The sequence below is a fragment of the Thalassophryne amazonica genome, chromosome 7 (assembly GCF_902500255.1).
Source record: "Thalassophryne amazonica chromosome 7, fThaAma1.1, whole genome shotgun sequence".
Classification (NCBI taxonomy): domain Eukaryota; kingdom Metazoa; phylum Chordata; class Actinopteri; order Batrachoidiformes; family Batrachoididae; genus Thalassophryne; species Thalassophryne amazonica.
In genome coordinates, this window is record NC_047109.1 from 19,212,218 (window position 1) to 19,231,289 (window position 19,072).

Below are 19,072 nucleotides of genomic sequence, written 5' to 3' on the forward strand. Positions count from 1 at the left end.
CTTGGTCCACCTGGCTCATGATTGCAGCTCGGGTGAAAGGTGTTGGACAAAGTCATCCTGCTTGCGTCATCCTAAAGCTGATAATAACCATCTTCCCCTGTTGAGCATCTCTGTTCAATGCCACAAATGGGCTAAGAGCAGTCTTTAATATCTTTAATATGATGCGATGTGTGTGTGCAAAATTCTAACAGCTTACTTTTACTCAATACTTACTGTAATGTACTTATTTACTTAAAGTACATTTTATATGAGAAATTTACTTTTGATACTTAAATATAGTAAATCGCAGATGCTTTAAGACTTTTACTCAAGTATATTTTTAAACGAGACTTTAATGTTTACCAAAAATAATTTTACGGTAAGATACTTGCACTTTCACTCAAGAATCACTTTGACATACTTTATACAAGACTGAGGGTCTCCCAGATGATCACAGCCATGCAGACTGCTTGGTTGGTTTCTCAGAGGGATTGAATGTGATACTTTCGTGGTTCCACAGAAGTTTGGTTCACCAACTGACCAAGGATGAAGGTTTTGGTGTTTGCTGTCAAAAATGCTCCAGCAGCTTCCAAAACTTGTGGAAAATCAATTCAAAATATAAGTCAAAATTTTTAAAAAGTCCCCAGGCTTGGCAAAGAAAGCTGTGGTAAAAATTAAAGTTAAAAAAAAAACAAAAACTTCTGGCATCAAGCCAAAAAGAAAGAATTTGGAGAATTGCAAATTCGCTCTTAATTTGAAAACTGAGCTCAGACATTGTCTTCAAAATGCAGATGATTTGACTCATGCCTTAAAGTTACTTGCAAAAGTTAGTGACATTCCAGGCTACGGCTAACAGAAAAATGTGGAACTAAAACAAAGAAACAATGGAACAAAAGCCACGAGCTAAGCTGGCGTGGGGTGGCCAGTCATACTCCCAGGCCCCTTCTGATATCCTTGCAAGGGTAAAGAGCTGGCCTACTGTTTCATTACAAGATTGTAACCCACATTGCTCTTCCGGAATCTGAAGTTCAACAAAAGTCTTTTTTCTATAACCCTGGCATTGGGTTTCTCAGGGAGGCTGAAGTGTGATTCTTCTCTAAATGGTACACACTCTCCGGTCCTCTTTTGCCAATCCAGACGTGCTGTCCCTTACTTCCATGCAGCAACATCCAGAGATTTCAGCATCTCGATTCCAATCTCGTCCGCTCCTTACAACTTGCCACTGAGGATTTTTTTTTAGGTACCTCAGTGACTTCCATAAGGGAGGTGGTACCAGATCTGCCTGAGTTTTCCACCTGTTCATCCTCGATTATGGCATGTCAGTAGGTTTTGAGGTGATCCTCTGAGTGTCCTTTCCACCGGCTGACAATATCCTCAGCCTAGATTATCAGCTCTCCATCGTTGCGGAACACAGCCTGGGCTAAGAACTATTTCCCTTTCCTGAATTACCTGACAATCAGAACCACTTTGAGGCTGAACATAAGTCATTCTCTGTAGCATCTCTAAACTATTCCCACACCCAAGGAACCACTGAGGCAGCATTCCTTCTGGCCTGTTGGTACTCATCTGCTGATTCTGAACACTTTTTGAGCCAACCAGACACAAAAGGCCTCCTTCCTCAGCCTGACAGGTTTCCTCACTGATGGGTGTCAAACAGTGGATTCCTAGGTTGCCACCATGATGAGCACAGACAACTATCTGGTCATGGCTCAAAGCAACAATAGAAGCCTTGAACATGGACCACTCTGATTACATATCCTCAACATCGCAGGATGTTGGTGAAGTTTCTTTGGAGGTTTCTTTGGAGGCCATCTAAGCTCTTCCACCAAATGTTCCCAGAAAACCCTGACAACATGTTTTGGCCTTCCAGATTAGTTCAGTGGCTTACTCAGCCATGTGACCCAACTCTTCACCAATAGGGAGGCCTAGGTCAGGTAATAATTGCTATTTTGTCCTGTCAAGTTTTTCTCAACAGATTGTAGTAACTTTTACCAACCTAATTAAAATTCACTTTTGGGCCATCTGGAATTTTGCCCAGAATCCAAGATGGTCGCCAAAATAAAAATGGGCCCTCTTTGCCATGCTTTTATGTAAAAAAAAAAACTTTTTCCAAGTCATTTGGTCATTCTTAGCCTGAGGAATGTGATTCAGTTGCTTAGAAATCATAATCGTACAACTTTGTCTTGGAAATCCAAGATGGCCACCAGCCACACACCCCCCCTCCCCCCCGGGTGTCAGGGTTTGGGCTTTGCTTGTGTTTGTTTTTGATTGTTTTCTGTGTGTGTTAATTCTCTTGTTGGTCACTTTTTTGCTTGGGCTTTCTCTGTCCCTATCTCTGTCTCTTAGCGCTTGGTGGTGGGCTTTTCACTCTGTCTGGTCACATCCCATTCTGGAGCTTTTCACACACCTATTCCTAATCTGTAGCTCATCACCTGGGTGTATACAAACTCCACTGGTAGCACTAGACTCTCACCAGATTGATGCACCTTGCGCCTTCTCTCCAGCTCTGTTCTTGTTACCTCGTCCTGCCAGCTTAATCGTGTTTTGGATCACCTGCCTGTTTGCTTGACCACGCCCTTGCCTCATGATTTTTGTACTGTTGCTTCTTTGGACTGACTTACTCTGTTCTGACCTCAGCTAAGTACCTCAGTAAACAGTTTTATACTACAGAGCTTTGTGGTTGAGTCATGCATTTATGTCCAGCCATTCCTGTCCACCACGCCTGATATAAGGTGCCATAACGCATGTCTGAAAGTGCTATGACAATAACATTTGGGTCCATCCCAAGGTTTTCATGGTCAGGGAAGCCATTTCTTCAACTATATTTCAAATCTATTTGGCCATGTAGAAAATCCAAAATGGCCACCGAGGTCAAACGGAAGGCGGCTGGGAAATGGCCGTAGACATGCTACACACAGTCCAGTGAAAGATTTAAGTTTATTCACATATATTTTTACACTTTATATTTGCTTTCTGTTAATGGTGAATGAAACATTGACTTCAGCAGGAAAAATGGTGGCCCTTATTCTTCTCATTCACTCAGTAATATCCAGATCACTATAGTTGTCACTTTCTGAGCTTGAAACTATTTTGCAAAAGTTCATATCAGAAGCTAGTTCAATGTCTGTGTCCTCAATTTCAGAGCTTTCATTATTGCCAAAGCATTCATCATCAGTTCCCTGTTGGGGAAAGTGTAGTGACACGGACCCACAACAGGGGGCGCAAATGAACGGTCAATAGATGAGCCAAAAGGTAACAATTTAATGTTGTGAATGTGCACAACGATGATACAGACAATCACAGAATCTGATAGCAGTCAATACACCAAGGTGACGTGTGGGCAGGCTCGAGGATAGAAGACGTCTGTCCTGAGAAGAGCCGGGACCACACAATTTCCACCGCCACAGAACCTGGTGAATACTGGAGCCGCCAAGTCCCGAATTCCCAGGTGATCACCGTCCCCGACTGTCGGATCTGGTACTGCTGGCGAGGAGCACAAACAGTGAGATGTGGGTGTGTGCACACCCAGTAACAAAAACAGTCAGAAGGTGGAAAGTCACCTCTAATCACACACTCGTGCAGCTCCTGTTACACCACTTATCTGGTTTGGGTGTGAAGCGAAGCCGTCGCTGTTCACACCAAACGCCAATCCAGCAGATAAGGAGCACCACAGGAAAACGGCTGCAAAAAGAGTTCAGACTATGTCAGTTTTAGATACAGCAGAGAATATTACCTTCACAGGTAGATGATATCTCGGCAACGAGGTGGAGATGACGTCCGGTCTTTATGGAGTGAGATGATGTAGTGTAGATGGGTGACAGCTGTCAAGAGATGATGAGTGACAGCTGTCACCCCCGGCTGTGTCCGTGGCGCCCCGCACTTCAGGCAGGGCGCCCTCTGGTGGTGGGCCAGCAGTACCTCCTCTTCTGGCGGCCCACACAACATTCCCGATCCTAATCCGCCTCTTTTTCATCCTTTGCATCATCTGCTGGACCTGAAAATTGTATGAAAATTGTGATCAAGGTGCATATACGAGGGCTGTCCATAAAGTATAGGTCCTTTTAATTTTTTTCAAAAACTATATGGATTTCATTCATATGTTTTTACGTCAGACATGCTTGAACCCTTGTGCGCATGCGTGAGTTTTTCCACGCCTGTCGGTGACGTCATTCGCCTGTGAGCACTCCTTGTGGGTGGAGTCGTCCAGCCCCTCGTCGGAATTCCTTTGTCTGAGAAGTTGCTGAGAGACTGGCGCTTTGTTTGATCAAAATTTTTTCTAAACCTGTGAGACACATCGAAGTGGACATGGTTCGAAAAATTAAGCTGGTTTTCAGTGAAAATTTTAACGGCTGATGAGAGATTTTGAGGTGACACTGTCGCTTTAAGGACTTCCCACAGTGCGAGATGTCGCGCAGCGCTCTCAGGCGGCGTCATCAGCCTGTTTCAAGCTTAAAACCTCCACATTTCAGGCTCTATTGATCCAGGACGTCGTGAGAGAACAGAGAAGTTTCAGAAGAAGTCGGTTTCAGCATTTTATCCGGATATTCCTGTTGGGAAAGTGTCGGTACACGGACCCACAACAGGGGGTGCAAAGGAACGGACAATGGAGTAGGTCAAATAACAACACTTTACTGTTGTGAATGTGCACAACAAATACAACAGATTACAACAATAGATCAGAATCAATCCACAAAGGTGTCGTGTGGGCAGGCTCGAAGATAGGAGACACCTGTCCAAAGCAGAACCGGAACCACACGATTTCCTCCGCCACCAGACACCGGGAATACTGGAGCCGCCAAGTCCCGAACTCCCAGGTGGCCACTGCCTCCGCGTGTCGGACCTGGTACTGCTGGCGAGGAACAAAAACACAATTAAAGGTGGGCGCGTTTGCACCCAGTAATCCGCACGGCAGGAAAGCTACCTCCACCTCTCGTTGGAAAAAAGGTCTGTTATCACTCACAAAAGTCACAAAAGGTTACTGTCAAGCAGTCAGCTGAGAATATTACCTTCCAGGTAGAACGATATCTCGGCAAAGAGGTGGAGGACGTCGTCCTGCTGATGTACCCCTGCTGATTGGTAACAGCTGTTGCAGTGATGCGTGACAGCTGTCACCCTAGCTGCTCCTGTGAGGCGGCTGCGCCCTCTGGTGCCTGGAGCCCGCACTCCAGGCAGGGCGCCCTCTGGTGGTGGGCCAGCAGTACCTCCTCTTCTGGCGGCCCACACAACAGGACCCCCCTCCCTCAACGGGCGCCTCCTGGCGCCCGACCAGGCTTGTCCGGGTGGCGGCGGTAGAAATCGGCCAGGAGGGCCGGGTCCAGGATGAAGCTCCTCTTCACCCAGGAGCGTTCTTCGGGGCCGTACCCCTCCCAGTCCACCAAATACTGGAAGCCCCGGCCCATCCTACGGACATCCAAAAGCCGGCGTACAGTCCAAGCCGGCTCGCCATCGATGATCCGGGCAGGAGGCGGCGCCGGACCCGGAGTACAGAGGGGTGAGGAGTGATGAGGTTTAATCCGGGACACATGAAACACAGGATGGATCCGCAGTGAGGCCGGCAGCCGAAGCCTCACTGCGGCTGGACTGATGACCTTCAGGATCTTGAATGGGCCGATGTAACGGTCCTGTAACTTGGGGGAGTCCACTTGGAGGGGGATGTCCTTTGTGGATAGCCACACCTCCTGCCCAGGCCGATACGCAGGGGCCGGGGTCCGCCGACGGTCTGCATGGGCTTTTGCCCTCGTCCGGGCCTTTAGCAAAGCAGAACGGGCGGCACGCCACACCCGACGGCACTTCCGCAGGTGGGCCTGGACCGAGGGCACACCGACCTCTCCCTCAACCACCGGAAACAACGGGGGCTGATACCCCAGACATACCTCAAAAGGGGAGAGGCCGGTGGCTGAAGACACCTGGCTGTTATGGGCATACTCGATCCAGGCCAAATGGGTACTCCAGGACGCCGGGTGTGCGGCAGTCACGCAGCGCAAGGCCTGCTCCACCTCCTGGTTTACCCGTTCTGCTTGCCCGTTGGTCTGAGGGTGGTACCCGGACGAGAGACTCACCGTGGCCCCAGTTCCCGGCAGAAGCTCCTCCAGACTTGCGAGGAGAACTGGGGACCGCGATCGGAGACGATGTCTGTTGGAATCCCATGCAGCCGGACGACGTGGTGGACCAGGAGGTCCGCTGTCTCCTGGGCTGTTGGGAGCTTCAGGAGGGCCACGAAGTGGGCCGCCTTGGAGAATCGGTCCACTATCGTGAGGATGGTGGTGTTACCCTGGGACGGCGGGAGGCCCATGACAAAATCCAGGCCGATGTGGGACCAGGGGCGATGAGGCACGGGCAGCGGCTGGAGTAAACCTGATGCCCGGCGATGGTCAGCCTTGCCCCTGGCGCAGGTGGTGCAGGCCTGGATATAATCCCGGACGTCGGCCTCTAGGGATGCCCACCAGAAGCGCTGCCGGACAACTGCCACGGTTCTTCGCACCCCTGGATGACAAGAGAGCTTGGAGCCGTGACAGAAGTCCAGGACTGCAGCCCTAGCTTCTGGTGGGATGTATAGTTTGTTCTTCGGCCCAGTTCCGGGGTCCGGGCTTCGTGCCAGGGCCTCCCGGACGGTTCTCTCTACGTCCCAGGTGAGGGTGGCCACGATAGTGGACTCCGGGATGATGGGTTCCGGTGGATCCGACAACTCCTCTTTGACTTCATCTTCATGTACCCGGGACAAGGCATCCGATCTCTGGTTCTTGGTCCCGGGACGGTAGGTGATCCGGAAGTCAAAACGGCCGAAGAACAGTGACCAGCGGGCTTGCCTGGGGTTCAGCCGCTTGGCGGTCGTGATATACTCCAGGTTCCGGTGGTCAGTGAAAACCGTGAATGGCACGGACGTTCCCTCCAACAGATGTCTCCACTCTTCAAGAGCCTCTTTCACCGCAAGGAGTTCTCGATTGCCGACGTCATAGTTCCGTTCGGCTGGGGTCAACCTGCGGGAAAAATAGGCACACGGGTGAAGGACCTTATCGGTCTTCCCGCTCTGGGAAAGCACGGCTCCTATCCCTGAGTCAGAGGCGTCCACTTCAACCACTAACTGGCGACTAGGATCGGGCTGCACCAGAACGGGTGCAGACGAGAAGCGCCGTTTCAATTCCTTGAACGCGGCATCGCAACGATCCGACCAGGTGAAGGGGACTTTTGGTGAGGTCAGGGCTGTCAGGGGGCTAACTACCTGACTGTAGCCCTTAATGAACCTCCTGTAGAAATTTGCAAAGCCGAGGAACTGTTGCAGCTTCCTACGGCTAGTGGGTTGGGGCCAGTCTCTCACCGCCGCAACCTTGGCCGGATCAGGAGCGACGGAGTTGGGGGAGATGATAAACCCCAGGAAGGACAAAGATGTGCGGTGAAACTCACACTTCTCGCCCTTCACAAACAGCCGGTTCTCCAACAACCGCTGCAGGACCTGACGTACATGCCGGACATGAGTCTCAGGATCCGGAGAAAAGATGAGTATATCGTCCAGATATACGAAGACGAATCGGTGCAGGAAATCCCGCAAGACATCATTAACCAATGCTTGGAACGTCGCGGGGGCGTTTGTGAGGCCGAACGGCATGACCAGGTACTCAAAGTGACCTAATGGGGTGTTGAATGCCGTCTTCCATTCGTCTCCCTTCCGGATCCGAACCAGGTGATACGCCTTTCTAAGATCCAGCTTAGTAAAGATTTTGGCTCCATGCAGGGGGGTGAACACGGAATCTAATAATGGCAACGGGTATCGGTTGCGAACCGTAATCTCATTCAGCCCCCAGTAATCAATACATGGACGAAGTCCGCCATCTTTCTTGCCCACAAAAAAGAAACCTGCCCCCATCGGGGAGGTGGAGTTCCGGATCAGCCCGGCAGCTAATGAGTCCCGGATGTAGGTCTCCATTGATTCGCGCTCAGGTCGTGAGAGGTTGTACAGCCTGCTGGACGGGAACTCAGCGCCTGGAACCAAATCAATGGCACAATCGTACAGACGGTGCGGGGGAAGGGTGAGTGCCAGATCCTTGCTGAAGACATCAGCAAGATCGTGGTACTCAACCGGCACTGCCGTCAGATTGGGAGGGACTTTGACCTCCTCCTTAGCCTGGGAACCGGGAGGAACCAAGGATCCTAAACACACCCGATGGCAGGTTTCGCTCCACTGAACCACCACCCCAGACGGCCAATCGATCCGGGGATTGTGCTTTAACATCCATGGGATGCCAAAATCACGCGGGAGGTAGAAGAAGTTACAAAAAAACTCAATCTCCTCCCGGTGGTTTCCAGACACCACCAGAGTTACTGGTTGTGTCTTGTGTGTGAGTAAAGGGAGGAGGGTGCCATCTAGTGCCCGCACCTGCAATGGCGAAGGAAGCGCCACCAGAGGGAGCCCTACCTCCTTTGCCCATCTGCTGTCTAGCAGATTCCCTTCTGACCCCGTGTCCACCAGTGCTCAGGCTTGAAGGGTTAAATCCCCGCTCAGGATTGTGACTGGGAGTCGTGTGGCAATTTGTGTGTGTCTCACTTGAATGTCTTGACCCCCCCCCTTAGCCCAGTCTCTAAGGGTGAGTGTTGACGTTTTGGCCATTTGGGGCAGTCTCTCTGTGTGTGCTCTGTTGAGCTGCAGAGAAAACACTCTCCACGGATCAGCCTCCCCATTTTGGCCCTGTGCGTTTCCCTAACAACGTCACCAGGGGGAGCTGTTGCCCCACAAAGCGCTGCGGCTGTGGAGCGTGGGGAGGGCGGCCCCTTTTCAAACCCGGAAGGGAGAGGGGCGGCACGTATCCGGTCACGTCCTTCGCCTCGCTCCCGACGGCGTTCCTCTAACCGATTGTCTAATCGTATAACGAGATCAATAAGCCCGTCTAAATCCCGCGGTTCGTCCTTGGCCACCAGGAGCTCCTTCAGGACCAACGACAGTCTGTTTACGAAGGCGGCGCGGAGGGCAGTGTTATTCCAGCCGGACCTCGCAGCCGCGATGCGAAAGTCGACTGCATAAACAGCTGCGCTCCGGCGCCCCTGTCTCATTGACAGCAGCACGGCTGAAGCGGTCTCTCCTCTATTTGGGTGATCGAACACTGTTCTGAACTCCTCACAAAACCCATCATATATACAGAAGGAGCGTGAATTTTGCTCCCAAAGCGCTGTAAGCCCAAGCGCGTGCCTTGCCGCGAAGCAGATTAATGACATAAGCTATCTTACTAGCATCAGTCGCGTACATGACGGGACGTTGTGCGAAGACAAGCGAACACTGCATAAGAAAGTCCGCGCACGTCTCCACACAACCCCCGTACGGCTCTGGAGGGGCTTATGTATGCTTCCGGGGAAGGTGGGAGGGGTCGTTGAACGACCTGTGGAACGTCACTGTTACGCACAGGGTCACAGGAGGGAGAGCCGCAGCAGCGCCCTGAGGGCGCGCTTCCACCTGCGCGGTGAGAGCCTCCACCCTGCGGTTAAGGAGGACGTTCTGCTCGGGTCATTAAATCCAACCGAGCCGTGAAAGCGGTGAGGATCCGATGCAACTCACCGATCATTCCTCCTGGCGGACGCCTGTGCGCCTGTTCTTCCATTGGCCGTTCAACAGCCGGTTGACGCCCCTCGGATCCATGACGCTGGCCGAGATATCCTGTTGGGAAAGTGTCGGTACACGACCCACAACAGGGGGCGCAAAGGAACGGACATGGAGTAGGTCAAATAACAACACTTACTGTTGTGAATGTGCACAACAAAATACAACAGATTACAACAATAGATCAGAATCAATCCACAAAGGTGTCGTGTGGCATGCTCGAGATAGGAGACACCTGTCCAAAGCAGAAACCGGAACCACACGATTTCCTCCGCCACCAGACCCCGGGAATACGGGAGCCACCAGTCCCGAACTCCCAGGTGGCCACTGCCTCCGCGTGTCGGACCTGGTACTGCTGGCGAGGAACAAAAACACAATTAAAGGTGGGCGCGTTTGCACCACAGTAATCCGCACGGCAGGAAAGCTACCTCCACCTCTCGTTGGAAAAAAAGGTCTGTTATCACTCACAAAAGTCACAAAAGGTTACTGTCAAGCAGTCAGCTGAGAATATTACCTTCCAGGTAGAACGATGTCTCGGCAAAGAGGTGGAGACGTCGTCCTGCTGATGTACCCCTGCTGATTGGTAACAGCTGTTGCAGGTGATGCGTGACAGCTGTCACCCTAGCTGCTCCTGTGAGGCGGCTGCGCCCTCTGGTGCCTGGAGCCTGCACTCCAGGCAGGGCGCCCTCTGGTGGTGGGCCAGCAGTACCTCCTCTTCTGGCGGCCCACACAACAATTCCACTGTTTAAGGAGATTTTTTTAATGAAAGACGTGCGGACGGGTCCGCGCGTCGGGACGCAGCCGAAGCGGTGCGGCGGCACAGGAAAAACACCTCCGTGTTGATAGCCATTTGTAAAATCCAGGCGGCTTTTGATGGCTTTCAGTGGAGTGAGTATATGAGAAATTGTTTAACAGCTGGACATGTTCCAACTTGTCCTTAAGGCTTCCAATGGAGGTGTTTTTCCTGTGGCGGAGCGGTCGCGGGCGGCTGCGAGCCGACGCGCGGAACCCGTCCGCATTCTTTCATTAAAAAAAATCTCCTTTAACAGTGGAATATCGGATAAAATGCTGAAACCGACTTCTTCTGAACGTCTCTGTTCTCGTCAACGACGTCACTGGAGCAATAGAGCCTGAAATGTGGAGGTTTTAAGCTTAAACATGCTGTGAAGCCGCCTGAGAGCGCTGCAAACGACGCCCGCACCGTGGGAGTCCTTAAAGCGACAGTGTCACCATCAAAATCTCTCATCAGCCGTTAAAATTTTCACTGAAAACCAGCTTAATTTTTCGAACCGTGTCCACTTCGATGTGTCTCACAGGTTTAGAAAATTTTTGATCAAACAAAGCGCCAGTCTCTCAGCAACTTCTCAGACAAAGGAATTCCGACGAGGGCTGGACGACTCCTCCCACAAGGAGTGCTCACAGGCGAATGACGTCACCGACAGGCGTGGAAAAACTCACGCATGCGCACGAGGGTTCAAGCATGTCTGACATAAAAACATATGAATGAAATCCATATAGTTTTTGAAAAAAATAAAAAGGACCTATACTTTATGGACAGACCTCGTACAGTAAGGCAAATATGATCCACTATAGATTTTGCAAGTTTTCCCACCTACAAAGAATGGAGAGGTCTGCAATTTTTATCGTTGGCACACTTCAACTGTGACAGACAGAATTTAAAAATAAAATTCAGAAAATCACACTGTATCATTTTTAAATAATTAATTAATTAATTTTATTGTATCAAATAAGTATTTGATCACCTACAAACCAAGAATTATTGCTCTCACAGACCTGTTAGTTTTTCTTTAGGAAGCTCTGCACCGGTTTGAACTCGTTACACCTGTCCACATGCTCAACCAATCACATTCCAACCTATCCACCATGGCCAAGAGCAAAAAGCTGTCTAAGGATACCAGGGACAAAATTGTAGACCTGCACAAGGCTGGGATGAGCTGCAGGACAATAGGTAAGCAGCTTGGTGAGTTGGCGTAATTATTAGAAAATGGAAGAAACACAAGATGATTGTCAATCTTCCTTGGTCTGGGGCTCCATGTAAGGTCTCGTGGGGTATGGATGATTCTGAGAAAACCCAGAACTACATAGGAGGACCTGGTCAATGACCTGAAGAGAGCTGGGACCACAGTTGCAAAGATTACATTAGTAACACACTACGCCGTCATGGTTTTAAAATCCTGCAGGGCACGCAAGGTCCCCTGCTCAAGCCAGCACATGTCCAGGCCTGTTTGAAGTTCACCAGTGACCATTTGGATGATCGCAGAGGAGGCATGGGAGAAGGTCATGTGGTCAGATGAGACCAAAATAGAGGTTTTTAGTATTAACAACACTTGCCGTGTTTAGCAGATGAGAACAACCCCAAGAACCCCAACCATGAAGCATAGGGGTGGAAACATCATTTTTGGCGATGCTTTTCTGCAAAGGGGACAGGACGACTGCACCATATTGGAGGATGGATTTGGTCATGTATTGTGAGATTTTGGCAAACAAGCTCCTTCCTTCAGTAAGAGCATTGAAGATGGGTCATGGCTGGGTCTTTCAGCATGACAATGACCCAAAACACACAGCTATGAGAATAAGGAGTGGCTCTGCAAGAAGCAATTCAAGGTTCTGGAGTGGCCTGCCAGTCTCCAGACGTGAACTCAATAGAAAATCTTGGAGGAGCTGAAACTTGAAATCTGAAAGATCTGGAGAAGATCTGTATGGAGGAGTGGACCAAAATCCCTGCTGCAGTGTGCAAACATGGTCAGTAACTACAGGAAACATTTGACCTCTGTAATTGCAAGCAAAGGTATCAGACTGGATGGTCAGAAACAGCTGGATACAAATGCAAGGCTTGAACAGACAGCTCTGGCTTTTAAAAGGGTTTATTGTGGTGGATAGCAATGGTTGGTACACAAGAAGGCAGTACAAAAAATACAGCAGTACAAAAATAATCAGGCTTAGGTGTGATCAATCAAACAGGCAGGGGGGTCTGGAATACAATGAAGCAGGCAGTACTATGAAACGCAAGGAACAGAGCTGGAGAGAAGGTACAAGGCGCATCAATCAGGCGAGGAACTAAAGCACCCAGTGAGCCTTATATAATCCCAGGTGATGAGCTGCAAATTAGGAACAGGTGTGCGTGGAAAGCACCAGAACAAGTGTGTAGCCAGAGAGAGTGAAATACCCACCACCAAGAACCAAGAGACACACAAGAGAGATAGGGACAGAAAAACCCAAGCAGTGAAAAAAAAAAACAAGAGAACTAACACAGAAGAAAAACAATAAAACAAATCAACTAAAACAGAGCATACAAAACTGAGACGAAAAATCCAAACCCTGACAAAACGTTTCTGTACCAAATATTAAGGACTGTTTTCTATTGTATCAAATACTTATTACATGCAATAAAATGTAAATTATTTAAAAATCATACAATATGATTTTATGATTTTTTTTTGTAGATTCTGTCTGTCATAGTTGAGGTGTGCCTATGATAATAATTAGAGACCTCTCCATTCTTTGTAGGTGGGAAAACATGCAAAATTGACAGTGGATCAAATACTTATTTGCCTCACTGTATATCAGTCATGTCTAAGAATGAATGAATTGAATTGTTGCAGCAGTGTATGCAACAGGATTTACATCACTGGAGTTTACAACCTGTTGTCGACCTGATGAAACCCTAAGCCCCCCGTCACACATAGACAGATTAAGGCCAAATGGCGTTGGAATGACACATCCTCCCACAGTCGGGAAGTGACGAGGTGTAGTCTGAAGACAGACAGACAGCAATCTCAGAGCAGTCTACATAGTTGGTCCCATTCGCTTGGCTGTCCCGAGTGTGCTGCACATGTTCAAAACACTCTTGGTGCTGTCAAGAAGGGACACCCATCTGACGGTGGTCTATGTGCAGTCTGCACGCCATTTGATCAAAATCTACATATTCTGACGACGTCATAACAGCATTTGAAACAATGTGATCATGGTTGATTGAAGTCTGAGATGCATCAGTCACGGCAGAGCCTGCCGGCATGGCCTGCTTGTGCTATGTATGTTCACCTCCACTGGACCCCAGCCAGGGAGTGCAAAGGAGATGTTGATATGTAATATCATGTATGTATGCTTTTGATCATAGATGTAAATGAAATTTTGATGATAGTAAAGACCTATTGCAAAAACATCATATGATGGTTCACCCAGAAAAATCTCCAATTGGGTCTCTGAATATTTGTGTTATACATCTTTGATCCACAATTCTATTGCACGCTTGAGTTTGCTCAAAGCATTTTTCTCCAAGCATCTGCCAAGCCCACCATCATTATATGCATTCTTGTCATTTGATGTCTCTGTATTGCATACAAAACAGAGCTGTTTCTGATGCAACGATTCCTTGCAAATTCTATATGGTGCAGGTACTCCAGGGTCCGCACTACTCGACCCTGAGGTTAATGTGGCTGCTGAGGAATTAAGTTTGCTGGACTGTGCTTCTTTCCGACTAAGTCTGTTTGAAAACTGATCCAGCAGCTGTCATGAATAATGATATCATTGTTTGCTTCAGACAGTCGAGGTGCTGCTAATTGAAATCCAGTATAGGGGTCATGGGAACATAAGCTTATATGAATTTTTGCCTACGTGTCTGCCAATGTTTGAACTGATTGGAGTCCAGTCATTGCAACTTTTGAAATATCTTCATTGTCTTCAGTGTTTTTGTTGCAAAAAATAAACCTTCTTCTGCTGATTCAGTGAGAGGCTGACCGAATGGTCCCCCCTAAAAATCGGTCCACCCTGCTTTCACTGCGCATGTGTCATTAGCTGCGGTTCAAGGATTATCACCTTGTTTCTGCTTAAAACTGCACTCCAGTCATCATTGAGCTCAGCGACAGATATCTGAAGCTTTTGTACAACAATCATTTCCACATAAATTCAGCATTATTTCATCATAAAACATGGAGGAAGTGATCAGAGCGCCGCGGCTACACAAGCTACTAGCTGATGCATTCACTACGTTTCAAAGCGTCACCAAGTATCACTTCGTTTCTGTTTAAAACGGCCTCGTTTCTGCTTCAAACTGAGTTTAGAATGATTTAAGAGGTCTTACCTTGTCATCTGATGGTTAGGGCCCCTTCACACATACTGCAAATGTGGTCAATTTGTGTACAACTCCAGGGCGACACATGGCGGTAGAGTCGTATGAGCACACCCTGAAACATTGCACCGATGGGCAGGCATGCATGACGCTGGCACGACGGTTCGTGCACGCAAAGGTGTCTATTGAGCAGGAACACAGTGTGAACTGCAGCAGCTCACACTGTTGACTGTAATATAACAGCTTTTTACCGACCTCCATTGTTCTCTGTTGGGCCATTACATTGATTTTTGCCACACAGGGTTACGCTTGTAGTTTCAACTATTAATCTGCACAGTAGTTTTGTTTTTTAAGCATACTGTGCCTTGCATGTATGTCATAAACATTATCAAATATCACATTGGCTTTCCCAATGTGGATGCTGCCACAGTGTCTTCTAATCAATTTGACTGTGCAGTTGGTTCTTGCAGAAACCCAAATCATTTTCCACTGTTTCTGAGTCACTGAGATGGAGGGTTATATGACTGTCCAAAGGCTTTGGCAATTTATTGGTATTTTAACCAACAGTTTTTAGTCAGACCCAAGTGGGGAAATGGCCAGGCTCAGAATTATCATTCTTGTAAACCCCACTAAATGTTGCTAAAAGTTGAATAAAAACAATACTGTTGAATTACAATTGGACGAATGGATGGATAGATGGATGGATGGATGGATGACTTGTTATCACAGTGACTTATCTCATAGCTCCATGTTAGCTGACTGCATGTCAGGGGATCTCTCTCTGCTGGAGAGAGATTTTACTCTTCAAAGGATTTCCAATCCTGAATTGACCTGCAAAATGTCAAACAAGATTGCACTCATACTCACTGGCTGGAACAAATGTTGGGAAATGTGGATATCATGGCATGGGATTTGCGAAGTAGAAGAATGAGCAGTACTACAAAATATTCTGCCTTCAACATTTGTATTGTTGAGGTCTGCAAAGAGCTTTCTAACAGCACACGTATCAATACAGGGAAAGTACTCTGAAGGGACAGACCATACATTTTCTGGAGGAAGCATTTGAACACTCAGTGTTTCTTTGTAAGGACCTGTTAGGTCTTTAGTGCAGACAGGTTGACTATGCAAAACAGGTCCTGTTAAATCGCTCACATAATGTCACCATTCCTTAAAAACAAACATTGTAACTCAGTCTCTTGTTCTTTGAATGAGCTTCGTAAAGCAATCTTGCCGTGTTTAGAAGATGAGAACAGCCTCAAGAACCCCAACCATGAAGCATGAGGGTGGAAATGGTGGAAATTTCTTCTACTTTTTGGGGTCATGTATTGTGAGATTTTGGCAAACAACCTCCTTCCCTCAGTAAGAGCATTGAAGATGGGTCGTGGCTGGGTCTTCCAGCATGACAATGACCTGAAACACACAGCCAAGAGAACTAAGGAGTGGCTCTGCAAGAAGCAATTCAAGGTCCTGGAGTGGCCTAGCCAGTTTCCAGACCTGAACTCAATAGAAAATCTTTAGAGGGAGCTGAAACTCGAAACCTGAAAGATCTGGAGAAGATCTGTGTGGAGGAGTGGACCAAAATCCCTGCTGCAGTGTGCAAACTTGGTCAAGAACTACATGAAACATTTAACATCCTGTTAAATCACTCACATAATGTCACCACAGTAAGGTTTGCAGGGATGATTCAGCCATTCCTTAAAAAACAAACATTGTAACTCAGTCTCTTGTTCTTTGTGAGCTTTGTCAAGCAATCTTGTAACTAAATATTGTTACAAGGTACATACAGTGGGATCCAGATTCCAGAATCATGTGTCTAGCTTAGGTGCTTTTTCCTGTAGACACTTTTAGATCCTGGCCATCTGTCTTTCCCCAACTTGATCTGGGGATTTCTCCACCAGACCATCCCTCACAAGGCTGTAGTGGACATAGCTGCCATTAAACATTTTACTTTCCTCTTTCAGCAAAAGATAACAGTGCCACCTTTCATTTGGATTACAGCAATAAAGACACTTGAAATTAATTACATCTCGTATTGGACTTCCTTTGTGACACTGCTCTTTTTGTTGAGTAGTTCTATTACCGCTTGTTGCAGACCTGCTTGGACTGTCGTCATGGCTTCAGATCAGCGCCAAAACCACACTTGCGTAAAAAATGCATTTAGGTGTATTATATTATTTCACATGCGTAGATATTAACTGTGCGCCCGAGGAAACTGCTCCTCGAGTGAGGGAAAAGGTGCTGCCAGAGAGGATCATTGCACCCGGCCCTCCTGAAGTTGATTTCTGTTCATGCGCAGTGGATTTCTATTCTCTCGCTTGAAACTTATGGCACTATGGGGGAGGTATCCAGGTCGGCACTGGCTCTACTGTGATTCGTCGTTTCTGAAGAGCGAGGTTTGACTGACAGACTTCCTTGCTGACATGGTCAGTTGAACACAATGGTGTTAACAGATTATCGCCTTGTTTCTGCTTAAGACTTCACTGCAGTCATCATCTATCTCAGCGACATAGCTCTGAAGCTTCTGTACAACAATCATTTCCACATAAATTCAGCATAATTTCATAATAAATTACAGAAAGTCCTAAAAATTACCAGAGATTAATGAAACCTGGCGTGCCTGAGTTTGACTCTCTACACTCAAACCGATCAAAGAGAATAATGTGATTATTAACCATCAGATGGCAAAGTAAAACTTCTTAAACCACGTGTAAACCATGACGCCACCACCTCCCTGAAGGAGACAACGGAGTCTCCTGCATTTTAGCAGACTTCTGTGTCAGAGGAGGGCTGTCAATTAAATGTCACTCAGAAACGACCAATCACAGCAGTGCTAGTACTGACGCCTGGTTCCCTCCAATATAGTGGCAAAACCTTCCCCCAAGTTTCAAGTGAGAGCGCAGAAATCCACAGCGCGTGACCAGAAATCCACTTTGAGAGGGCGGGGTGCACTGGTCACACATTCCTTGTTACTCGCAGCACCTTTTTCCTCACTCGAGGATCAGTTTGCACTGAGTGTGCACACGCAAAGATAATTTACATGCGCAAAGATAATTTACATGCACGCAGTTAATATCTACTAATATCAGTTAATATTGTGTGTACAATATGTATATAATATAATATATAATATGCCCGAATGCACGTTTTACGCAAGAGTCATTTTGGCACTGATCTGACACCAGAGTAGTACAGGTTGGGGCATCATCCCACAGCTTGAATTTAATTTAATTAGATTTGTCTAGTTTCTTCTTGTAGCAGGACAAGCCAATACAGCAGTATTGTGTCTTTCATCATTATTATTGTCTCCAGAATACCTTTCTTGCCAGTCGGACTGCTCTCTGGGACATCCTGAAAAATCGTAGGATCCCCAACAAGTTGCTCAAAGCCATTGCTGTGCTTTGAGTTTTTCACAGTGAAAACTGTCCGTCAGGGATGTATTCTGGCTCCTACATTGTTCAACACTTGCATGGACTAGGTGTTGGGTCCGGTTGTGGAAACCAGTGACTTTTGATGGTGAGGAAAGGTTTATTGACTTTGACCTGGTGGATGATGCTATGATCACTGCGGAATCCATGGATACTCTCTGATTGTAGCACTTGAGAACATGAGCGAGGAATCAGAGTGTCTGGATATGTGACTGTCCTGAGTCAAGTCTGAGATCCAGGCTTTTAATGGACTCAGCCATCAAAAGTGTATCTGTATGTGGTAAAAGTGTTGAATTTTTCTCTTATCTCAGCTGTGACATATATGTGTCTGGGTCTGCGGGCTTTGAGATTGAGAGGCGCCTAGGAAGAACTTAGTCATGAGGTCACTGGACAGAGCTGCAATGTCAATATCCTTGTAGGAGAACAAAGGTCCGAGTTGTCAGGGACCTGGTGCTTCCTGTTTTATCGGTTTTGTGACCATCACAGTGACTGAAGTGACTTGATATGTGAGAGAAGTATAAAAACATGCGAGTAAATGCTCTTCTTAATGAATACAATTTTTTTTTTTTTATTTGCCTCTGCAGGTAATGGTGATGGGGGCAGAACAAAATGGCTTACCAAAAGACTACCAAGAGAAGCTGAGAGCCATCAAGACCAATATGTATGAGGGGCCTCTACCCATGCTGGCTGAGCTGGAACGCATCAGGAGGAGGGCCGAGCACCAGTCGCATAGCTGAAAACAGAATCATAGTGTCTTCAGCAGTAGCTTCATTGTCCAGCTTTGTAAAATCCAGCAGCAGCACTGGACCATTGGATGGTCAACAAACAACTTCCTCGGAAGACATGCAGGCTAGAACACATCAAGATCAAATCCAGCTTATTTTTTGGTTCACCAGTGTTTGTCTGGTTTTAAGGTAGTTTGAAAGTGTTTTGGTGACTTGCAGTTATGGAGACATATGGCATTTTAAGACCCAAAGCAAAATATTCTGAAGATTT

At 47.5% G+C, this 19,072-nt stretch overlaps 1 protein-coding gene across 1 annotated transcript in view; it reads left to right on the forward strand.

The window, feature by feature from the left end:
* ggctb (gamma-glutamylcyclotransferase b) overlaps positions 1 to 18,813 on the forward strand; it is a 49,102-nt gene extending 30,289 nt beyond the window's left edge. Inside the window, exon 4 of the mRNA XM_034173499.1 lies at positions 18,661 to 18,813. Within this exon, the coding sequence (XP_034029390.1) occupies positions 18,661 to 18,813 (153 nt within the window). The remainder of the gene's footprint in view (positions 1 to 18,660) is intronic.
* The last annotated feature ends 259 nt before the right edge of the window (positions 18,814 to 19,072 follow it).